Genomic DNA, 20198 nt, shown 5'->3' with positions numbered 1-20198 from the left:
TAAATTCTTTAGAATGAGTTTTGTGAATAATGTCCACCATTTGACCACTTCTTCAAGAAGTAAATTTTAGTCATTTTTGGTGAATGGTGGAATAGGAACAAAGAAAAAAATCGGGACTTTGGGATGTGAAATTATGTTAATTTACTTCTTGTTTCTCAATGAGATTTGAAATTAAAGTTGAAGTTGGTTATTTCTTATTGAAAAAACAAGAATCCACTTAAATGTGAGTCTTGTGTCTTCAGTAACATACTAATTAAGTTTGAAATTCTATAAATAATTGATTTTAGTCAAAATCAATTCTTAGGAAAGAGTTTATGTAAGTAGATTTTGAAGAAAGAAAAAGAGTGTTTCGGGGATTTCTAGTAGAATAGGGAATTTGATGGCATTATTCATCTTGCGGTGGTTAGAATCGTCGCAGAGTTGGTGAAAATACGAAATACATGATGCACGAGTTATTCCAACGATTGGTTTTTTTTAGCTGTCACAGGATGTTCTCCCGACGCTCGTACCTACGACGTCAGCCAGCCGCCTCAACTCGTATTTTGCGACGGTTTAAACCGCGGCAAAATGCTGTTATTTTTGTAGTGCATTGACAATCAATTATAATATGCCCCATAGGGAATAATTACATATTCTCCTTTTTAATTTTAATTAAATTTGATAGAATTCAATTAAGTAGTACTGTAAACTACATTAACGGTGCATATTACATTAATCTATTGTAGGAGCATTATACTAGTATCATTTTGAGGCAACTTTTTACTATCAAGTAAATAAAAACTATCTGATTTCATTAATGAGGTGGATAGAACTTAATTTATTTCTGATCCATCACTTAGCATCTTTTAGAAGGGAAAGTCGGTTTGACATGCTACAATTAATTATATGACATTTCTTAACACGCCATGCACGCACTATCACATACACTAGTAACACTATTATTAGTATAGTGATAAACTTAAATATTATAAAAAAAAAAACAATTTTATTTCGTTCACGGGAAAAAGAAACAAAGCAGTTTTACGCTAGTATATAGTACTATTATTAGTATATATAGTCACGTTTCAAAAAATTAAAACAAGGGAAAGTTCATTTTACAATTCTAACACTAATAAAGCAGTTTTAGTTTATCACGCATGCACCCCACTTTTTTTTTTTGTAGTGAATAGTATTAAAAATTCATGTATTTATGTATGCCACGTGATAACAAAAATAGTAAACTACAATGTTATTGGCAAAGAGCAAATTTTTACAGTAGTTGAATGAGATAATAGTTGGGAAGATAAATATTCTTATAATAGTTTATTTCTTGTAGCTGAAGCTCACCTAATGTAATAGCTTAGTTTAAGAAACTTTGAAATCTATATATACCCACATTTCTCATCTCATGTCATCATCATCTCATTCAGTTCATTGTGAAACTTTCTCATCTTGTTTTCTCTCATCTACCAGTCCAGCATGAAAAATCTTCTGTTCTTGATTTTTATCCTCTCTCTTATTGTGCTAGGAGAAGCACAAGTTGCATATCAAATGCTGATGCTGTCTCTTCAGTGGACACCAACTGTCTGTTTGGTTAATACATGTGACGCTGGAAAAGTAGCAAGTTTCACCAAAAAATTTACTATACATGGTTTGTGGCCTGGAAATCACTATAATCCCCAGCCCAAGTGCCCACAATACTATTATAACAGCTTTGAGCCCAAAGTGAGTATCCCTTTTGTATTTTCTGTTTGCTAGATGTTTGTTGACTTCACCTTCTTTTATGATTATTTTTTGTTTATTTTGCTTTTTTGTTGGCTTCTTCGGCTTTGTTCATTTTATAATACCTTATATTAAAAAGTTGGAACTGGATTCTAATACTTTAAATTTTATAATACCCAAACTCTGAAAAATTTCTCAACCTTAATTTCATATACAAGAAGCCGCAGCCTCTCTCACCTCACTTCTCCTCTCTCCACAACACAAACTTGTTATGATTCCATTTCTTTTAATTGATTTTTTCATTCTTGTAGACTGTTAGTTTAAAAGGACAACTGGCCGTTAATTGGCCAAATATGCTTGCGGCTGACGATGAATTTATGTTTTGGGCGCCGGAGTATGAAAAGCACGGAACATGTATGGTAAACGGTGGCAGTTTTCAGCAAGGGGACTATTTTGATACTACTCTGAAGCTGAAGTGGCAGGTTGAAGCCATTTCTGACATCCGAGTGGCATTGAGCAGTATTCAACCAAACAATTTGGAGCCATTAAACAAGATTCTGTTACTTCTCCGGTCCACATATAATGTTTATCCTCAGCTTGCGTGTCCCTGGACTCAGAAAAATACTTTAGCCGAGGTCCGATTCTGCTTTGATAAGTTCACATTGCAGCTCATCAATTGTCAGAACACAATTGTAGTTTGTGGCACTGGCAGCGGTGGCACCGATATAATGATTCCAGGATGACAATTTATATGTTACTTTAAATAAAGCTTGTGGAATGGGATGCTACAGAGGTGTCTCAATTATAAAATAAAGTAAAGATTATCGAGATATATAAATTATGTTTTGAATGTGAATCAAGCATTTAAGCATTTACGCGTTATTTTTTTTTGTTCAGTACATGTATGAATGATTCTTCCACAAACAAGAATGTGTTGTGAAAAAACAATAATAGGACTACAAAGAAGCTCAGACATAGAAAAAGGAATCAGAGGCAGCTTAGTTTTTATAAAAATAGGATTAATAAAACATATATACAAAAGAATAAATGCTATTCAAGGAAAAAAAAAATAAGGAGCTCTGATGCTTGAAATAGTTGCATCTTCACTGTGCAGTGATCCTAGCCACCGAAATTCCACCATCTCTTCTTTTTATTTAGATAGGAATCATGAAGGCAACTTTAAAAATGAAATGAAATCTAACACAATTAAATGAAGATACATTAACACTTAAAAAGTGACTTCTTTTATATTCAAGGTAAATCGATAGATATTTAAACTCATCTTTTCATGTTACAACTTTGAAAGTCAGACCGTGTATCCATATGAGGGAGATTTAACTGCATTTTAATTTAGAAAAGAGAGTTCATGGCATAATAGCTAGAAAATGGTGTGAGAAATAGTTTGAACCTTTCAAATAACGCAGTAGGGAGATTCAATAGTACGTACTTAGAAATACAACTATACAAGAATCAGAGTTTATGAGCAACATGTTCTCATTTGTTGAGTTTCTACAGTGTTAGTATAAAAGATATGTAAGTTACTTCCTTCTAGATAAATGTAAGGGTCATACAATTAGCCTTGGTTGTAAGATACGCTCCTAACCTTGGTTGTCAAGTTTGGGTTGAGGAGGTTCCAGAAGTGGCTCAGAACTTGGTAGATCTTGACATTGTGGCCTATATGCCTTCTTAATTCGATGATGGGATTATTTCGGGAAAAAAAAACTTTAGCCGCCTCTAGCTCACAAGCAAAAAGTTTCACAAAAGATAAAGACTCATTCAAGAGAGTTGGATTTGGCAACTCTAGCACAAGATTTCGCATCTTGCTCCGAGATCTAAATGGTGGTGTGAGATTTTGTGATGGGGTGTCCAATCTGAATCCCCTCCTTCAACACAAAGAAAAAAAGTCTTTTATGACTTAAAGTAGTCCTTTAGTCTCAATGACCAAGTCCTGCATCTGTTAAAACCCAGCATTTCTGTTCCCAAGGGATGGGTCTTCCCTGTTATGACAAGGCAATGCAAAGGTGCTCCAAAGTCAACCAACTGCAACTGCTTCATTGTTCCAACTACTATCATATGATCTTCGCTTCCAAGCCGAGCAAGCCCAACACACTCAGTATCTTCAGTGTATGCTGCAAAACAAGGGAGGGATGTTTTGGTGTGAGAAATAAAAGGTAGGCCATTGGAGAAGAATACCAACTCTTATTACAGTGAAGAATGGCTCCCAATCAGCAAATATTACAAGACACATATATCTATGATCCATAAATACAGGCATAGGACAATACAAATATAGGAACCAAACTTATAGAAACAATCCTGCTAATGAGTGCCCTAAGGACACTGGTTAAGGATAATTTAATACTCTTAAATTCAATTAAATGCTTAAATATGTTCCAACATTATATTTAGTAGGCCGTGAAAAAAGATATACAAAAATAAAAATAAAAATAGAAGATGTAGGAAAAGTCAAGCCTAAAAGTATAGCCAAATACTTACACTGCAAATTACTTTGCTATCTAGCGACCTCATCATGACCCCATGATATATGCAGTTGTTTTAGATAGTAAAATGAACATGGACTTTTGACAAATTGATTTTTCTGAATAACAGTAAGTTTCGTGGCAATCCATCTCATTATCAATAATTCCTTAACTTTACTTGATAATCAATGATAGGTTTTGTGTCATTACATTGTCATTGTTAAAATGTTAAAACAAAAAATGTTCCTCCCCATTTAAATTGAAACATGCAATTAAACTCCGGATAATCCAAGACTGTGCGTATGTTACCCCTTACTTAAAAGTTTGTCAACTATAAATCTTAACATCCTCATTTATACATGCAAATTGTTCGTCCCCGTGAACTTTTTTAACATACAACGTGAGGTATACGAAAGTATAGTATGCAAGAATTGAATATGTGAGTTGATATAAATATATGTTCTAACAATTAAAAAAAGTTGTCACACAAATAGTTTAATATACCATTAATCCAAAATATAATGAGAATGTAGAAAAAAACTCTGATTACAAATAAATTAACCGAGCTATTATTTGTAGAGATTAAATTGCAAATAAAACATTTGTTCCAATGATTTGAAATCAATTGATTAATTGAAATAAAACCTCCATAGGGCTCGTAATCCTTCATATAAATTAACTGGGTCTTCGCTCCTTGTAGTCAAGATCCTAATGGACTCTCCCCATGGCTTCCTTTCTTCTCCATGGACCTCAATGAAGGATTTCAGCTTCTGTTTGACCCAATTTTTCATTGATCACTTCACCAACATACGTGAATGATGCTACCAGACCCACTAATTGCTGCTCAAAAGTCAAAATCAATAACAAAAACTCAGATCATAAGTACCATAACATTTCATATACTTATAATTAAAAAATCTCTCATTAGATTAAAGCTTAAAATACATAGCAGATTAAAAGTCCATCACTATCAACAATATGAAACAACATTTGATACCAATTCATTTCCAACTAATCAATATTAAGATCTGTCAAAGTGCTATTACGAGAAACCAAAGTAAGAGATCAAACCATAATTTTGTAACCCTTTTGAGATTCTTATTCAAATATGCCCTTAGTTGTGATATGAACTATTTCCTAGATGAGCCTCACAAAAATGGATCAAATTACATGCCCTTGAATTTATTCTTCTTCTACCACTGCAGATTACTTTGCCATCTAGCAGCCTCATCATGACATCATGATATATGCAGCTGTTTAAGATAGTAAAATGAACATGGACTTGTAGCAAATTGATTTTTCTGAATTACAGAAGTTTCGTGACAATCCATCTCATGATCAATTATTCCTTAACTTAACTTGATATTAAGAATTAAAAGTCTAAATACTGTTTTTGTACATCATTTCCACACATTGTTCTAGTAAAAGAAACCTATTTAAAATGTCTATATGTTTGTTTTCAAATAATAAATGGATCTTTCTTCACATTGTGGGTAGTAATGAATGAATGAATTGAAAGCATAACGAAAGCCACAACCATAATTAAGGTTTTTCAGTACAGCTTCCAACAACTCAGTTTTAGAATTTCATTGCAGAGGATCTCCTATCCCTCCACCAAAATCACAATAGGTATAAAATCACCCATTTTCCTACTTTCATTTTCGAGTGAGCCTAATCCTATTCTTGTCATCTTAGAATTGTAATCAATGATAGGTTTTGTGTCATTATATTGCCATGGTTGTTACCTATATGAAACTATTAGTCTATCCATCTTTGAAAAGGAGTTCACTACATCCAGCATAGTAAGGTTCCACAAAGTTAGAATCCAAACCAAAACAGCAACTATCAGAGTCTTTGTGGTTAGGATTGTTAGTCCAAAGTTGCCTCTAAAAGCCATTAAAAAACTCCCTACTACATGGATGAATCTCCAGATATTTAACGACTAGAACTATAACTCCACAAACATTACAACTATAATAGAAGGCATATTAAAAGGGAAATAAATGTGTTTCTAACAAATTGAAAGTGAAAGTTGAGGAGCTTACTTACAAATCGAAGCTCTTGTGGAGATTTCAGTCGCTAACATCAGGGAGTGAAAGCATTGACTCTGTATATATGGGCACTGATGCATCTAGTAAACCACAATGGTTCGGATACTCTAGTTGTTCTTCTTGTTCTACTCCTTCATCACTATACTTTTTCACTTTTGTTCCAGAATGTAAAACAATATCACCACCTTTTGTAGAGCATATTGGGAAGTGAAAGCTCCCCGTAGATAGAACAGTCTTGGTCCAAGATGTCAGTACTTTGTATTTCTTCATAACCCATATTTCACATGTACCATCTCTCTGCAAAATTGATAGACTTAAAAATCTTCCATGCACCCACAAAGAAAAACCAGGGAAAAGAAGACCATGAGGCATGGGTATCTCTAAGAGTCTCTTTTCCATTAAATCAAAGGCAATAATAAACATGTTCGTAACACCATCGACCCAGTTACTAACCGCCCAGTGAATAGCCTCGTTAAAGAGCAATCCATGACAAAGGTCAATAGTGGTCAAGGGAGGCAAATCAACACCCTCGGTATATTTCCACATATTAGCTCTCAATGAGAAAAACTGCACATCTGGTAAATGAGTAGGTTGGTTACCGTCCGTAACGGGCACTCGAACCACCAAGTAGTCATCTGTCGAGGAATCGTAACCAAATCCAAATAGATGACTTAAAACATTGGTGTCAACAACAGGAGATGATGGTATTGGTTTGTGGACATGTGTGGATGGATTCCACAGGTAGAGACTATCATTCCACGGGTGCCCATAACCAATATTACTAATCCAGGTGATTAGCAGAAAGCCTCTACACGAACCGTGAATCGAAATACAGTTACGAGGCAAGGATAAATCATGATAATTAGACAAAAAGTGACAATTGATTGGTTGAGAAACACGATGAGATTGAAGCGGTCCCTCTAAGTCAATGGTTCGAATGGCATGAGAGTCAGCGAAAAGGAGTGAAGGAGCAGCACGTTGAAAATGTAATGATGCAAAGAGGGGATCGGATATGAGAGATCTCCATAACTTGCACACAGCCTTGAATCGTACAATAGACTTCACCGGTAACCTCAAAAGGATTTCAATTATCAAATCTCGATCCATGTCAATATGCAGTGTTTGAATCTGAATCTGAATTGAATTGAATTCACAAAGTGAGATTGATAGATAGATACAGTAGCAATAGCAATTGTTGTTTGGGTTTAGGGTTTACAAATTACAACTGTGATCGATCAAATGATTTACCTCGATGGTAGACACAGACGCGGCTTCCGGCGGACTCGCACCGTCAGAGGACATGGATGAACGGACAGAGTAAGGCGGCGCGTCGCTAACTGAGAGGCAGGCACGGGCTGAACTCGGGGAGGCCATCGGAGGGGTAAGCGTGGGCCTTAGAAATATTGTGACTGAAAGTGATTCTACTTTGGCAGTTGAGTAGGTGAATAATAATTTTGCAAAACCTTGGAAACTCTTCATTATGCTCAAGAGGTTAAGGAATCAATTTGCAGACTTCTTGCCAAAGCAAGTGCACATCAGGTCAAATGTGCTATGAGCTGTAATTGACAAAGATTAATTTCCTTTCTTATATTGCCTACTTGAGTGAAGTGTACTCAAGAACTTACTAATCTTCAATATGTCCTTTCAGCCTTAAAAAAAAATAGTTACAACTAATTTATCAGTTAGTCAGTTTTTCCCAGGCATACTCAAAGTGGCATTTTCAAGTGTAACTTATTTATATTTCAAACAACTGCTATCTTTTATTGTAATTTAAAAAAGTATTTCTAGTCATGGAAACATTCATATCCTTGTAGGGTTAGCTGTCCTTGAAACGTTTTTCATATATAAGAATCAAATGTGAAACTTTTATCAAACCGGAAACAATCACTCATTTTTTTTTGAAAGTGTAAGTGAGTGATTGTTTCCGGTTTGATAAAAGTTTCACATTTGATTCTTATATAATGAGTTTAAATAATAATTTACACTCATTATTTAAATAGAAAAAAAAAATTAATTTATGATAGCTTACTATAACATGTTCCACCTCTTGCGGTGGAGTGACAAGAGCTTAACAAACTCAACAACCACTGTGACAGAGTTAGTGGCGGCGAGTGATGCGAAAGTATCGGCCTCATTAGACTGGGCGGAGCCGCCACCGGCCAAGTCGGAGAGAGCCCTGAAAACAATGAATGGCACTCTTTGTTGCAAACATATAAGAGCCACTGATGCACTTTCCATGTCCACTGGGCTCACATTGAATTTGTTGTAGAGGAAGGTTCGGTACGCTGCGTTGTCTAGGTAGATGCTCGCACTTGTTCCTCTATCAACAAGTTCCACCTTTGGTATAGTGGACAAGCATGTCGTTGAGTTTATGCACGCCTTTAGCTTCAAGCCCTGAACATACATTACAAAACTTAATCAACCACATGTGTATACCATAAAAGTATCGGATTAATTGAGTAATTAACACTACAATCTTGCTAAATCATGACTTCAAATCTTTTTGGGTTTCACTAAATATCAGAATAATTTAAATGATATATGATATATGTACCATCCATCAAGAAAAGTCTTGTTCAAAAGTTTCAAAAACAAAATTCTTGTAAATTAATTTTAGCACATAAGATATAAATTATAAACAATGTATACTAAATATTAATAGTAAAAATATGATTTATGAGTAGATGGTAAAGTTGCTCTAACTTGCCTTGAGTTTTTGAGCAATGTGGTAGTACTTGGAATCTACAGGGACCCAAAGAGCATGTTTGGTCTCTTCTGGAATGCCATCAACTGGAAAAACTTCCTCTGGTTCGTACCAGATATTGTTGAGCTGGTTATCACTGTCAACACTTGAAGATGAGTTTGAGGTGTAATTGGCAAATTCTAAGTATCCTACTTCCTTTGTGAAGTCAAAGGGTAACGAATCATTAGGCCCTTGCCCATACCTCTGCACAATACAAATAACCAGTCAAAAAAATTACAGAACCAAAATCGTCTGTTGTAAACATCAGCGATCCAAATTGTACAATCGTGATAGATGAAGGACACAAAGTGTAATTGAGCAATAAAAATATTATTAGAGTTTTGGTAATATATATACCTGCCAACTCCAAAGTGCTAAATGAGCCCAGTATTGAGGAATGGCTACATCTCCAATATGCAAGGATGGGTTTGCATTTCCAGCAACACCGTAGTGCACCACTCCTTCAACTGTGAATAAGCTTAATAGAAGCTGAGTAGTTACACCTGCATTTATCTTTATGTTTCCAAAAATATTCCAATCATTAATTCATAACCCTCAACTATAAATTTATGAAAATAGAAGTGATTCTGAAAAGATTAAAAGTGAATCCAAAGATTGTGTACAACAAGAGTACTAAAATGTGTTTGCACTAACGAGTCTAATCATAGCCTAAAATGAGAAAATTAGAAAAGTGTACCATGCCCATTCCTGTCATGACCAGTATAACAGGCTTGTGGCCAATGGCTCCAAATCGAAATCTCCTTCCTTCAATAATTGATGTAATAGTGTTTTTCGTACCAAAAGACATATACATTAAACATCATAATTATAATCATAAGTGTATTAATAATATAGTGAAATTACATGGCACTTACCAGCAAAGTCTATGGTGAGTTTACTTGGAGTGTAGTCTGAATTCTGAAGAAGAGGGTCTAGTTCAAAAGTATTTGGTATGATCAGACCAAGATAAGGTCCCTTTTGATTGGCTCTAGCAATTTTTCTTTGCACTTGTGGTGTCAAAGTACAACTTACAAATGCATATTGGGCATTAATCCACATAAATGCCACAAGAAACATGGACAAGATTCTCCTACCACCTGCCATCTTTATCCACCCAAACACACAACACGCCCAACAGAGAGGGAGAGGAAGGGGGAGAGAGGGAGGGAGGTGGGGACTTGAGAAATGGAGGACCTATTGCTGGTTGGAATTTATACAAAAAAAGGGACCGCATATAATTGGATACAACGCACCATCCTTTTGATATAATAATTAAAAAAACAATTCGTGTACACCGGTTAATTGTAGTTTGTGACGATCATAAATCACCACGAAATGCAGATATTTGCTGTAAAAATAATCTGGTAAACGAATCAAAACTCATTAACTAACCATTACATTTCATCTCATGTTAAATATATCACATGTCATTAAGGACCAAAACTTTAGATGATCTATAAAATATTACATTTTTTACCCGAAGTTTTAGCAAATTAGTTCAATTGCAAAGACCATTTTAGCTCATTGACCAAGAGATCATCAAATGTGGATCGAGTTAGCTCAAAAGTGATGATATGGTGGAACCCCTCTCTCTCTAATTATTTATTTTGTGAAACATGTGGCCTATCTGAAACACAGCTGGATAAATCTATAGTACAATAATTTTATATATCCTTATATAACAAAAGATATGAATTTGAATCAAATTTCAATCGGTAAAATACTATACCCAATTAGGTAACTACAATACAAAGTTAGTTATGAGTCTAATTCTCTTAAAGTTTAAAAATGACATTAAGTAAATAGATTTCTCTCTAGGATTAGATGTTCAAGGAGATCAGCTTCTACTAATCCAAAGCATAAGCTGTGCAATTGTTGTCTCTGCTGGTGTGGACTAAAGTAAAATAAAGCCATATAATCCCATTTTAATTTAACTCATGGGTCAAACACGTTGAGATTCCTTAATGCCATGTGGGATGAGATATAAATCATTCCCAAATCCCAAATACTATATACTAAATGAACCAAATTTTTTTGAGGAGCTTTCTATTGACCGAATCTTATGAGGGATACCGTATTTTCAAAGGCGATGCGACTCATGTTTATTATATTTGCACCATGTGTCGCACGAGTTGTATTACTTCTTGTTCAATTTATGATTATTAAAAAATTATAAATTTTAACAACTATTTATGATTAAACAAATATCTGAGGGATTTTTTTATCAGAGACACATCCGGAAGGTTGAGTGTGTTGATCCTTTGGCTTCATTTGAACACACAAATAGTGTGTTTTGCATCTGTTTAGTAAACAAATGTCACTAACAGGATCCAACGGGGGTTGCAACATGACGGCAGACTGGCTCACGAAGCTTGCATCAGTTTTATTTTTTGCTTCTTAATTTTTCATCTTCTGTATTAGTTTCCGAGGAATAAAAAGAGTTTTATATTAATAAAACTTATTGTAAACAGATATTCTTTTCATTTTGATCTTTCTATATATAAACATTGAACTTTTCTCTGAATACCTGCCTTCACTAAATGTCTGTTTGGCTTCACAATTTGACATAATTTATATATGATTACTTACAAACTACAAAAACTTATGGCTTCTAACTAGAGGTGATTCTGGATCATTCCACCCGTGAAACCAAACATGCTATAAGAGAGTTTATACAAACTTCAAATCAAACTGAAAGAAAGATATAAACCAATTGATCACAAACCAGGTGGTTTAAACAGAGGAACCGCATTAAAAATGCCATCTAGGTCTACGGGTAATCCAAGAGCAGGGCCAATGACCGGTGGCATTGTCGTCTTGCCTTTCCAAGTGCTGAACCATGGACCTCCTCCAACTTCTAGAGCTGCCATGTCACTTGAAACGTCCAATATGATCTGCCATTTACCAAACATTTCATTAACATGTTCCATTAAACATTGAATGTAAGAACAATTTATGTGTGCGAATAACAAGTCACCTTCCCCTTGCTGCCATCATATCTTCGTTCCCATATTTTCAATGTAAGAATTCCGAAACATGTGTCTTTACAAGCTTGTGAAAGGCCTGCTTCTGATGTTGGCGCACGCAATGGAGTACCGGGATCATCTGTTTTTGCTTCTAATTCAACCTGCCACAATAGTGTGTTCGGATTTCTGTCAGCGTACATTACAAGACAGTTTAAATGTATCATGTCTCTTGTGTCGTTGGAGTGAATGAGTTTTTGACCAACTTGAACGTAAATACAAACACACTCATGTCATTTGCCAAAAGAAGTCCCATCAAATTATTATTTTTCTCCTGCATTGAGAAGTTCAACTATGTTGCACAAAGCATAAATTTAGGATTTGTTTGGGTTCTATTTCTATTTTTATTTCATTCTCTTTCAGTTTTGTTGAGGAAATTTGAAACAAAGTGAAAAAAAGTAGTTAAAAGTCAAAACTGGAAATGAAAACTAAAACTTTTTCTAAAAACAAATAGGACTCCATAGTTTATATATTGATAAGTTCAAATGAGATTCAAAACTATAAAATTACCAGATAACTGCCATTGTCTGCAGACATAAACCAATAACCCCAAGGAGTGACTTCCCAGTTAACAAAACCATTCCATGGCACAAATTCATAAAATTTTCCACCATAATGAACTCCAATCTGCACCAGTTTGCAACATAGTAAAAATTAAGAAAAGTCAATCATAATAATAATAACAAGAGGAGGACGATTAATGGCATGCAGTGAACAACAGAAGATGGCAAATAGACCCCTAAAATTCTTACAAGAAGAACATAAATTATGTTTTTATTTTATAACCACAACGTGAAACGAAAGAAAGCACCATCTACCGTTAGATATACAAATTAGAACATTTCAGAAGAAATACCAATCTAATTAAAACACTTCATACGAAATATTAACATCACTCTTTTCATCACTCATGATTTTAAGCAGCGGACAATTGTTTCCGTGAAGTATCAGTAATACAATTTATGCACAAATTTTAAGAGATTAAAAGACTGTATTTATACTCACCCAAGAGTTTGTCTTTATCAAAGAAAACAACTAGCAAGAGCAGAGACAGTTATTTTGGCAAAAAGAGAAATCAAATTAGTTATATGTCCTGGTCCTTTTGTCATTCCCATGACTAGCACCATTTATTTCAGAGGTAGTCTTAAATTTATTTCCTGGTGTAATAAATTTATGAAATAAATCAAATTTATAGCCAAATGCTTTATGAAGGTACCAGTGCAGCATTTTCAAAGGTCTCGGTTATCCCAGGAATTTGCCTCAATCCACCAGCAGCTGTAAGTGCAATTTCTCCACTAGCACCCTCACCTTCTAAAACATTACATTGAACCTGTACGAAACATTAACAATTTGAGATGCATAAAAATATAAAAGCACAGACACTGATCCAAACAAAGGTGAGAATAATTGAATGTCAATATAACAATACAAAAGGACTCCATCTACTGCAGTCTCCAAGGCCTAATGAAGCATGACTTATGTGCTTGCTGTCTATAGCTTGTTAACAGACAATTGATTTTTCTAGAAGTATAAAACATAATGCTGAAGAAATAAAACATTTTAACCACAATTTTCAATAGACAAGGTTTGCAATTGATTACATACAATCAGAAACGGCTTAAGATTCATAGCAAACCATGGAATTGATGTGCTAATGAACTTTAGAAGATATACTTTCATGAATAAAAATATTACTTACCCAAAACCACTTTCTTGGGAATCCTCCGCCCCAGTTCTTTTCTGAATAAGATGGGGCATTTTCAAACTCAATCCTCTCGCCATCCCACTCTATCCAACCTGAGATTCAATATTAATATAAGAAAAATGAAAGAGGACATAAATACTGCAAGGTGCAAGCAAGAGTGATTACTTCTTAAAGCATAAAAGTACTTCACCAAAATATGAGCCTAGTAATCCAATCTTAGTCCAAAATTGACATTGTAAGTGTAAATAGCATTATACTCCCCCCTTCCTGATTCACCTCATGGTTCTAGAAATGATTATATATCCTTTCAGCATGACTATTATCGACGTGTAATATTTTGTAGGTAGCAGGTGACTAATAGCTTGTTGGGATCAGTTTTACATTTATTCAAAATCAATTCTCCCAAGTAGAAGCAAGAAAGAGAAATTTGTGCTCTACACGTCAATCAGAAGCAATTCTCATTTAACATGAAAACAAGTTGGGTTTCCAAATATGCATTAAGGCCCAGTTTGGAAAGCTTCTAGTTTATGGGAACTCTTTTACTAAAATAAGTACTTGGTTCTTAATTTACGAAAAAAAAAAACCTTACAAAGTTAGAGGCAGGTCTCATGGAGGTTAAATGAAGGAGTTTCTGAAAACTTAAGGTGCAAAAGTTGGGTTTGACTCAGTTACTGTAAGATCATTCTAAATTTCTTCCTCCATAAATGCTTATTAAGAAGTTTATCCAAACTGGCTCTAAATGTCAATCACTTAGGCAAAATACATTAGTAGTATACAGCTGTCAGTGCCGTGATAGATTCATAATAATTGTTCAAACAAAATTATTATGTTTCAGTTCAGAAATAAAAGTAAATGTAGGATTCAAGACCATGATATAAATAAAAGATTGAATAGCGAATAGCCGAACAACTAGCACATGCCTGTTGACAATCCACCACCCATGCATATTTGCCAATGTGGCTCAAAAACAGGAAAAGCTGCAAGCCAGCCAGCAGTAGACTTCTGTGTGGACCCAACATCACCCCATCCATATACAGGGCGTGTACTATATTCCCAACGAGCCGTCTTTACTGTTTCTACATAATTTGACCTATAATTAAAATTTGTGTCAACTGTCAAGTAAGAAAAAAAATTAACCAGAGAATCTAATACTTAAAAAGCAATCTAACTTCCACCTTCCATCATCGCAAATGAAACCTTGATTCCAAAGGGGAGTGACTTGAAAACCTTCCAGCACTCTATTATTAAATTCCTACACAAATGAACAAATACGAAGCATATATAAGCAGAAACAAAGAATAAGACTTGTTTCCTGAAGCCCACTCTAAGTTATAACCAGTCATGTAATCTAACTGGCCTACAAATATCATATTTATATGTAAAGAAATAATGTATCTGACATTGTGCTATGTCCATTGGGTTCCACTACAGGTACTAATGCCAACATCACCTCTTACAATGATATTATAAGACTTGGAGGTGAACCTTCCCAAACTTTCCAAAGATATAATGAGAATAAGGTATAGTGCAGAATAACACACCAAGTCCAAAATCAATGAGTCAACCAGACTGTCAAAAGTTACAATTTAATACATTGCAGTTTCATTAGTTGCAACATTTTCACTTTCATCACTTTTCTGCTTCTTATGTTTATTACTCTTATTTGGCTCCTTGCATTGGCTTTTAAGGTGACCCCTTTTTGTCATAATTCCAGTAAATCATATCTTGCCTATTTTTGGATTTCCCGTTCTCTTTGGACTTTGATCTGCCTTGGCCTGGGTCTAATTCTAACCCTTTTAACTGCTCCTCCCTCTGCTTTTCGTATTTAATAATGCAGAACCAGAATTGTATTGAACTCATTAATGTGATCAGTCACAAAATTATCTACTCCCATCGAATAATCAGCGCATCAGGTGTACTTTGTTTGCAGCATATGGATTTTTCTACATATTAGATAACACCTTCATCAAACTTAAAGTAATTTTCTCATTGACAATGCTGAACGTGACATTCTTAGCCAATGTAAATCTAATAATTCCAAGATTCTGTCAATCTAACAACTCCCTATCTGCTTACTTCATGTCATCTAGTTTCTTCCCTCACGAGGGCTGATAAAGTTTCTCCTATTACAAACAACCCTCTTATCTTCCAGAATCAAGAAGATAAAGGACACACAATATAATGTGGCTAGGCACGCAGTGTATGTACCTATGTCCACAGCTCGAAAGACCAGTTTTATTGATGTTTGTATGTAGAAAAGGTTTACAAGGCTCACAGCATATGTATAACATGTAATGTGGGACTTGTGAGAAGTATCAAACTACACAATTCTAGCATTTAAATTAAAACCAATGTAAGACATAACGAGAGTATCACACTGCATAACTCTAACAAGAAGAAAAAAAATGAAAGCCATCCAAAAAGAATCACCTAAAACTCAACAAACATACATCACAAAAACTGAAACTGAACAACCAAACCACCTCAAGAATAAAAAAAAATCAACACTGAAATTCCAAAGGATTCTAAAGGTAACAGCTATTAGCAGTTAGTATACAAACCTGAGGAGGAACCTCCTTGTTTGGAGGTTTTGAATTTGGTTTCGCCACGAAAGTGTTCCCCAATAAGAGTTCATGCCTACCTATACATTTACAAGTTCAAATCCACAGAACATGATCAGGCATTTTACAATTCACATAAAAACAAGTTCTATTTTTTTACCAATTTAAAGAAGAAAGTGAAAAAAATGCTTACTCCCCCAGAAGTTGTTTGATTGTGGAGTGTATTGGCAAATGTAGTTATCATCAGCACCAAGAATCTGAACCCCAACACCAGTAAACCTAGGTCCATATTGAACCGATTCCAAAGGCGTCAATGGGTTGGGAAACGCAGGATTCTCCACCGAATACATGAAGCAGAAACTCTGCCTCCGCTCCGGAATCGACACCTTGAAGTACCAACCCTCAAAGAATTTCCGAGCTGAACCATCAAAATGGTACCTAAACAACAACAATCATCAATCAATTCATTCATTCATGAATTGAAATCAATAGAACAGTATAAAATGAAAACCTACCCGCTATGAGGGGTTCGAAGGTCTCGATTGGGTGGTGTTGGCGAGTACGCAATGGGAGCTACGTGGAGGCGGGAAGGTGGTGGTGGTGGTGGTGGTGTTGATGGAAATGGAAGTTTGAGAGAAACGCGGTGTGTGGGTCTGGCATTGGCATTGGCATTGGCGGTGGTGGAGAAAGGAAAGTGTGGAGAGTTCCAGAGCTTGGTGGTTTCCATGGATGAGAATGAATGATGATGATGACAGACTCAGTGATAGAGCAAAATGGACAAGTTTCAGTGTATTGTATTGTATTGTATTGTGATGAATCTGAAAATGCATAATTTTGGTAATGAAATTGATAATCCTCGTACTAAAAAGTAAAAACAAATATAGAAGGAGGGGTGTGTCACACACTAGCTAAGATTGGATGAGTTTTCAAGTAATGTGCTATTTCATTTAATGAGATTGAATATGAACACATCCATCTTAATTCTTGATGTAGCTGTTTGAATTTTATGATTGCTAGTAGTAGTATCAAAGGGTCAATTCCTCTTCAAACACTCTTGTAAAGTAACTCACAGATGAGGGAAATAGAGAGAAACGTGTAGATATGGAATGCATTTAATAGAGATAAAGTCATAGACAAACCTACTTATCTAATCTTTCACTCCACTATGTGCATTAAGCCGTAGAAAGATTGATGAAGAGTTAATATGTTTGCTTAAAATAGTGTATGATTGTTCATATGAACAATACTTTTTATTGTGATGAATCTGAAAATGCATAATTTTGGTAATAAGATATTGATAATCCTCATACTAAAACCAAATATAGGAAGAGTGATGTTACACGCTATGTAGGTTGTCTAGACCAATTTTAGTTAGGCACTATAAACATCATTTTCGTGGGATATGAATAGAGTTTGAAATCTTTGTAATTAATTCATGGCAAAGTCTACAACTACCAAGTTAGTTCTGGTGTGGTTTGGTGAAGATTGGATGAGTTTTCAACTAATGAGCTATTTCATTTAATGAGATTGAATATGAACTGAACCATCATTCTTAACTTAACAGTTTGAATTTTATGATTCCCAGAATCATCACTAAATTGTTACAAGTTTTAAGATTTTAGTAACTACAAGTAAATGATACTTCTAGTAGTAGTACGTGGCCGGCCAATTCATTTTGAAACATTCATTTTTCTGCCATAAACGCTACTAAATTCTTTAGAATGAGTTTTGTGAATAATGTCCACCATTTGACCACTTCTTCAAGAAGTAAATTTTAGTCATTTTTGGTGAATGGTGGAATAGGAACAAAGAAAAAAATCGGGACTTTGGGATGTGAAATTATGTTAATTTACTTCTTGTTTCTCAATGAGATTTGAAATTAAAGTTGAAGTTGGTTATTTCTTATTGAAAAAACAAGAATCCACTTAAATGTGAGTCTTGTGTCTTCAGTAACATACTAATTAAGTTTGAAATTCTATAAATAATTGATTTTAGTCAAAATCAATTCTTAGGAAAGAGTTTATGTAAGTAGATTTTGAAGAAAGAAAAAGAGTGTTTCGGGGATTTCTAGTAGAATAGGGAATTTGATGGCATTATTCATCTTGCGGTGGTTAGAATCGTCGCAGAGTTGGTGAAAATACGAAATACATGATGCACGAGTTATTCCAACGATTGGTTTTTTTTTAGCTGTCACAGGATGTTCTCCCGACGCTCGTACCTACGACGTCAGCCAGCCGCCTCAACTCGTATTTTGCGACGGTTTAAACCGCGGCAAAATGCTGTTATTTTTGTAGTGCATTGACAATCAATTATAATATGCCCCATAGGGAATAATTACATATTCTCCTTTTTAATTTTAATTAAATTTGATAGAATTCAATTAAGTAGTACTGTAAACTACATTAACGGTGCATATTACATTAATCTATTGTAGGAGCATTATACTAGTATCATTTTGAGGCAACTTTTTACTATCAAGTAAATAAAACTATCTGATTTCATTAATGAGGTGGATAGAACTTAATTTATTTCTGATCCATCACTTAGCATCTTTTAGAAGGGAAAGTCGGTTTGACATGCTACAATTAATTATATGACATTTCTTAACACGCCATGCACGCACTATCACATACACTAGTAACACTATTATTAGTATAGTGATAAACTTAAATATTATAAAAAAAAAAACAATTTTATTTCGTTCACGGGAAAAAGAAACAAAGCAGTTTTACGCTAGTATATAGTACTATTATTAGTATATATAGTCACGTTTCAAAAAATTAAAACAAGGGAAAGTTCATTTTACAATTCTAACACTAATAAGCAGTTTTAGTTTATCACGCATGCACCCCACTTTTTTTTTTTGTAGTGAATAGTATTAAAAATTCATGTATTTATGTATGCCACGTGATAACAAAAATAGTAACTACAATGTTATTGGCAAAGAGCAAATTTTTACAGTAGTTGAATGAGATAATAGTTGGGAAGATAATATTCTTATAATAGTTTATTTCTTGTAGCTGAAGCTCACCTAATGTAATAGCTTAGTTTAAGAACTTTGAAATCTATATATACCCACATTTCTCATCTCATGTCATCATCATCTCATTCAGTTCATTGTGAAACTTTCTCATCTTGTTTTCTCTCATCTACCAGTCCAGCATGAAAAATCTTCTGTTCTTGATTTTTATCCTCTCTCTTATTGTGCTAGGAGAAGCACAAGTTGCATATCAAATGCTGATGCTGTCTCTTCAGTGGACACCAACTGTCTGTTTGGTTAATACATGTGACGCTGGAAAAGTAGCAAGTTTCACCAAAAAATTTACTATACATGGTTTGTGGCCTGGAAATCACTATAATCCCCAGCCCAAGTGCCCACAATACTATTATAACAGCTTTGAGCCCAAAGTGAGTATCCTTTTTGTATTTTCTGTTTGCTAGATGTTTGTTGACTTCACCTTCTTTTATGATTATTTTTTTGTTTATTTTGCTTTTTTGTTGGCTTCTCGGCTTTTTCATTTTATAATACCTTATATTAAAAAGTTGGAACTGGATTCTAATACTTTAAATTTTATAATACCCAAACTCTGAAAAATTTCTCAACCTTAATTTCATATACAAGAAGCCGCAGCCTCTCTCACCTCACTTCTCCTCTCTCCACAACACAAACTTGTTATGATTCCATTTCTTTTAATTGATTTTTTCATTCTTGTAGACTGTTAGTTTAAAAGGACAACTGGCCGTTAATTGGCCAAATATGCTTGCGGCTGACGATGAATTTATGTTTTGGGCGCGGAGTATGAAAAGCACGGAACATGTATGGTAAACGGTGGCAGTTTTCAGCAAGGGGACTATTTTGATACTACTCTGAAGCTGAAGTGGCAGGTTGAAGCCATTTCTGACATCCGAGTGGCATTGAGCAGTATTCAACCAA

At 34.7% G+C, this 20198-nt stretch overlaps 4 protein-coding genes and 1 pseudogene across 7 annotated transcripts; 2 read left to right on the top strand and 3 right to left on the bottom strand.

Moving 5' to 3' along the window:
- The first annotated feature begins 1246 nt into the window (after positions 1-1246).
- On the top strand, positions 1247-2572 carry LOC130727580 (ribonuclease S-1-like). The gene is made up of 2 exons (XM_057578755.1): positions 1247-1704; positions 2013-2572. The coding sequence occupies exons 1-2, from the start codon at positions 1459-1461 to the stop codon at positions 2442-2444; spliced, it is 678 nt and encodes a 225-aa protein (XP_057434738.1). The 5' UTR covers positions 1247-1458; the 3' UTR covers positions 2445-2572.
- Positions 2573-4604: 2032 nt separating this feature from the next.
- On the bottom strand, positions 4605-8037 carry LOC130727576 (F-box/kelch-repeat protein At3g23880-like). 3 transcript variants are annotated; one of them, XM_057578749.1, is made up of 4 exons: positions 7481-8037; positions 6686-7366; positions 6227-6529; positions 4605-5021 (listed from the first exon to the last, which is right to left on the bottom strand). In XM_057578749.1, the coding sequence occupies exons 1-3, from the start codon at positions 7709-7711 to the stop codon at positions 6254-6256; spliced, it is 1188 nt and encodes a 395-aa protein (XP_057434732.1). In that variant the 5' UTR covers positions 7712-8037; the 3' UTR covers positions 4605-5021; positions 6227-6253. The 3 variants fall into 3 exon arrangements, with proteins under 3 accessions (XP_057434732.1, XP_057434730.1, XP_057434731.1); XM_057578747.1 differs by having other exon boundaries at positions 6227-7366; positions 7481-8027; XM_057578748.1 differs by having other exon boundaries at positions 6231-7366; positions 7481-8025.
- Positions 7650-10167, bottom strand: LOC130727577 (uncharacterized). Of its 2 annotated transcripts, none has more exons than XM_057578752.1 (5): positions 9673-9844; positions 9333-9488; positions 8940-9179; positions 8262-8626; positions 7650-7788 (listed from the first exon to the last, which is right to left on the bottom strand). In XM_057578752.1, exons 1-5 carry the CDS (start codon positions 9787-9789, stop codon positions 7782-7784), a joined length of 885 nt encoding a protein of 294 aa, XP_057434735.1. In that variant the 5' UTR covers positions 9790-9844; the 3' UTR covers positions 7650-7781. The 2 variants fall into 2 exon arrangements, with proteins under 2 accessions (XP_057434735.1, XP_057434734.1); XM_057578751.1 differs by lacking the exon at positions 7650-7788 and adding an exon at positions 9851-10167 and having other exon boundaries at positions 8221-8626; positions 9673-9740.
- A 1282-nt stretch (positions 10168-11449) lies between these two features.
- LOC130727573 (tocopherol cyclase, chloroplastic-like) lies at positions 11450-17075 on the bottom strand. Its single transcript, XM_057578740.1, has 10 exons — positions 16780-17075; positions 16458-16702; positions 16265-16344; positions 14879-14955; positions 14624-14793; positions 13698-13795; positions 13215-13328; positions 12509-12625; positions 11953-12102; positions 11450-11869 (listed from the first exon to the last, which is right to left on the bottom strand). Exons 1-10 carry the CDS (start codon positions 16989-16991, stop codon positions 11693-11695), a joined length of 1440 nt encoding a protein of 479 aa, XP_057434723.1. The 5' UTR covers positions 16992-17075; the 3' UTR covers positions 11450-11692.
- Positions 17076-19346: 2271 nt separating this feature from the next.
- Positions 19347-20197, top strand: LOC130710924 (ribonuclease S-1-like; annotated as a pseudogene).
- The last annotated feature ends 1 nt before the right edge of the window (position 20198 follows it).

Source organism: Lotus japonicus, chromosome 1 (genome assembly GCF_012489685.1).
Source record: "Lotus japonicus ecotype B-129 chromosome 1, LjGifu_v1.2".
Taxonomy (NCBI): domain Eukaryota; kingdom Viridiplantae; phylum Streptophyta; class Magnoliopsida; order Fabales; family Fabaceae; genus Lotus; species Lotus japonicus.
Note: the sequence above shows the minus strand (reverse complement) of the source record. Positions and strands in the feature narration are given on the sequence as shown.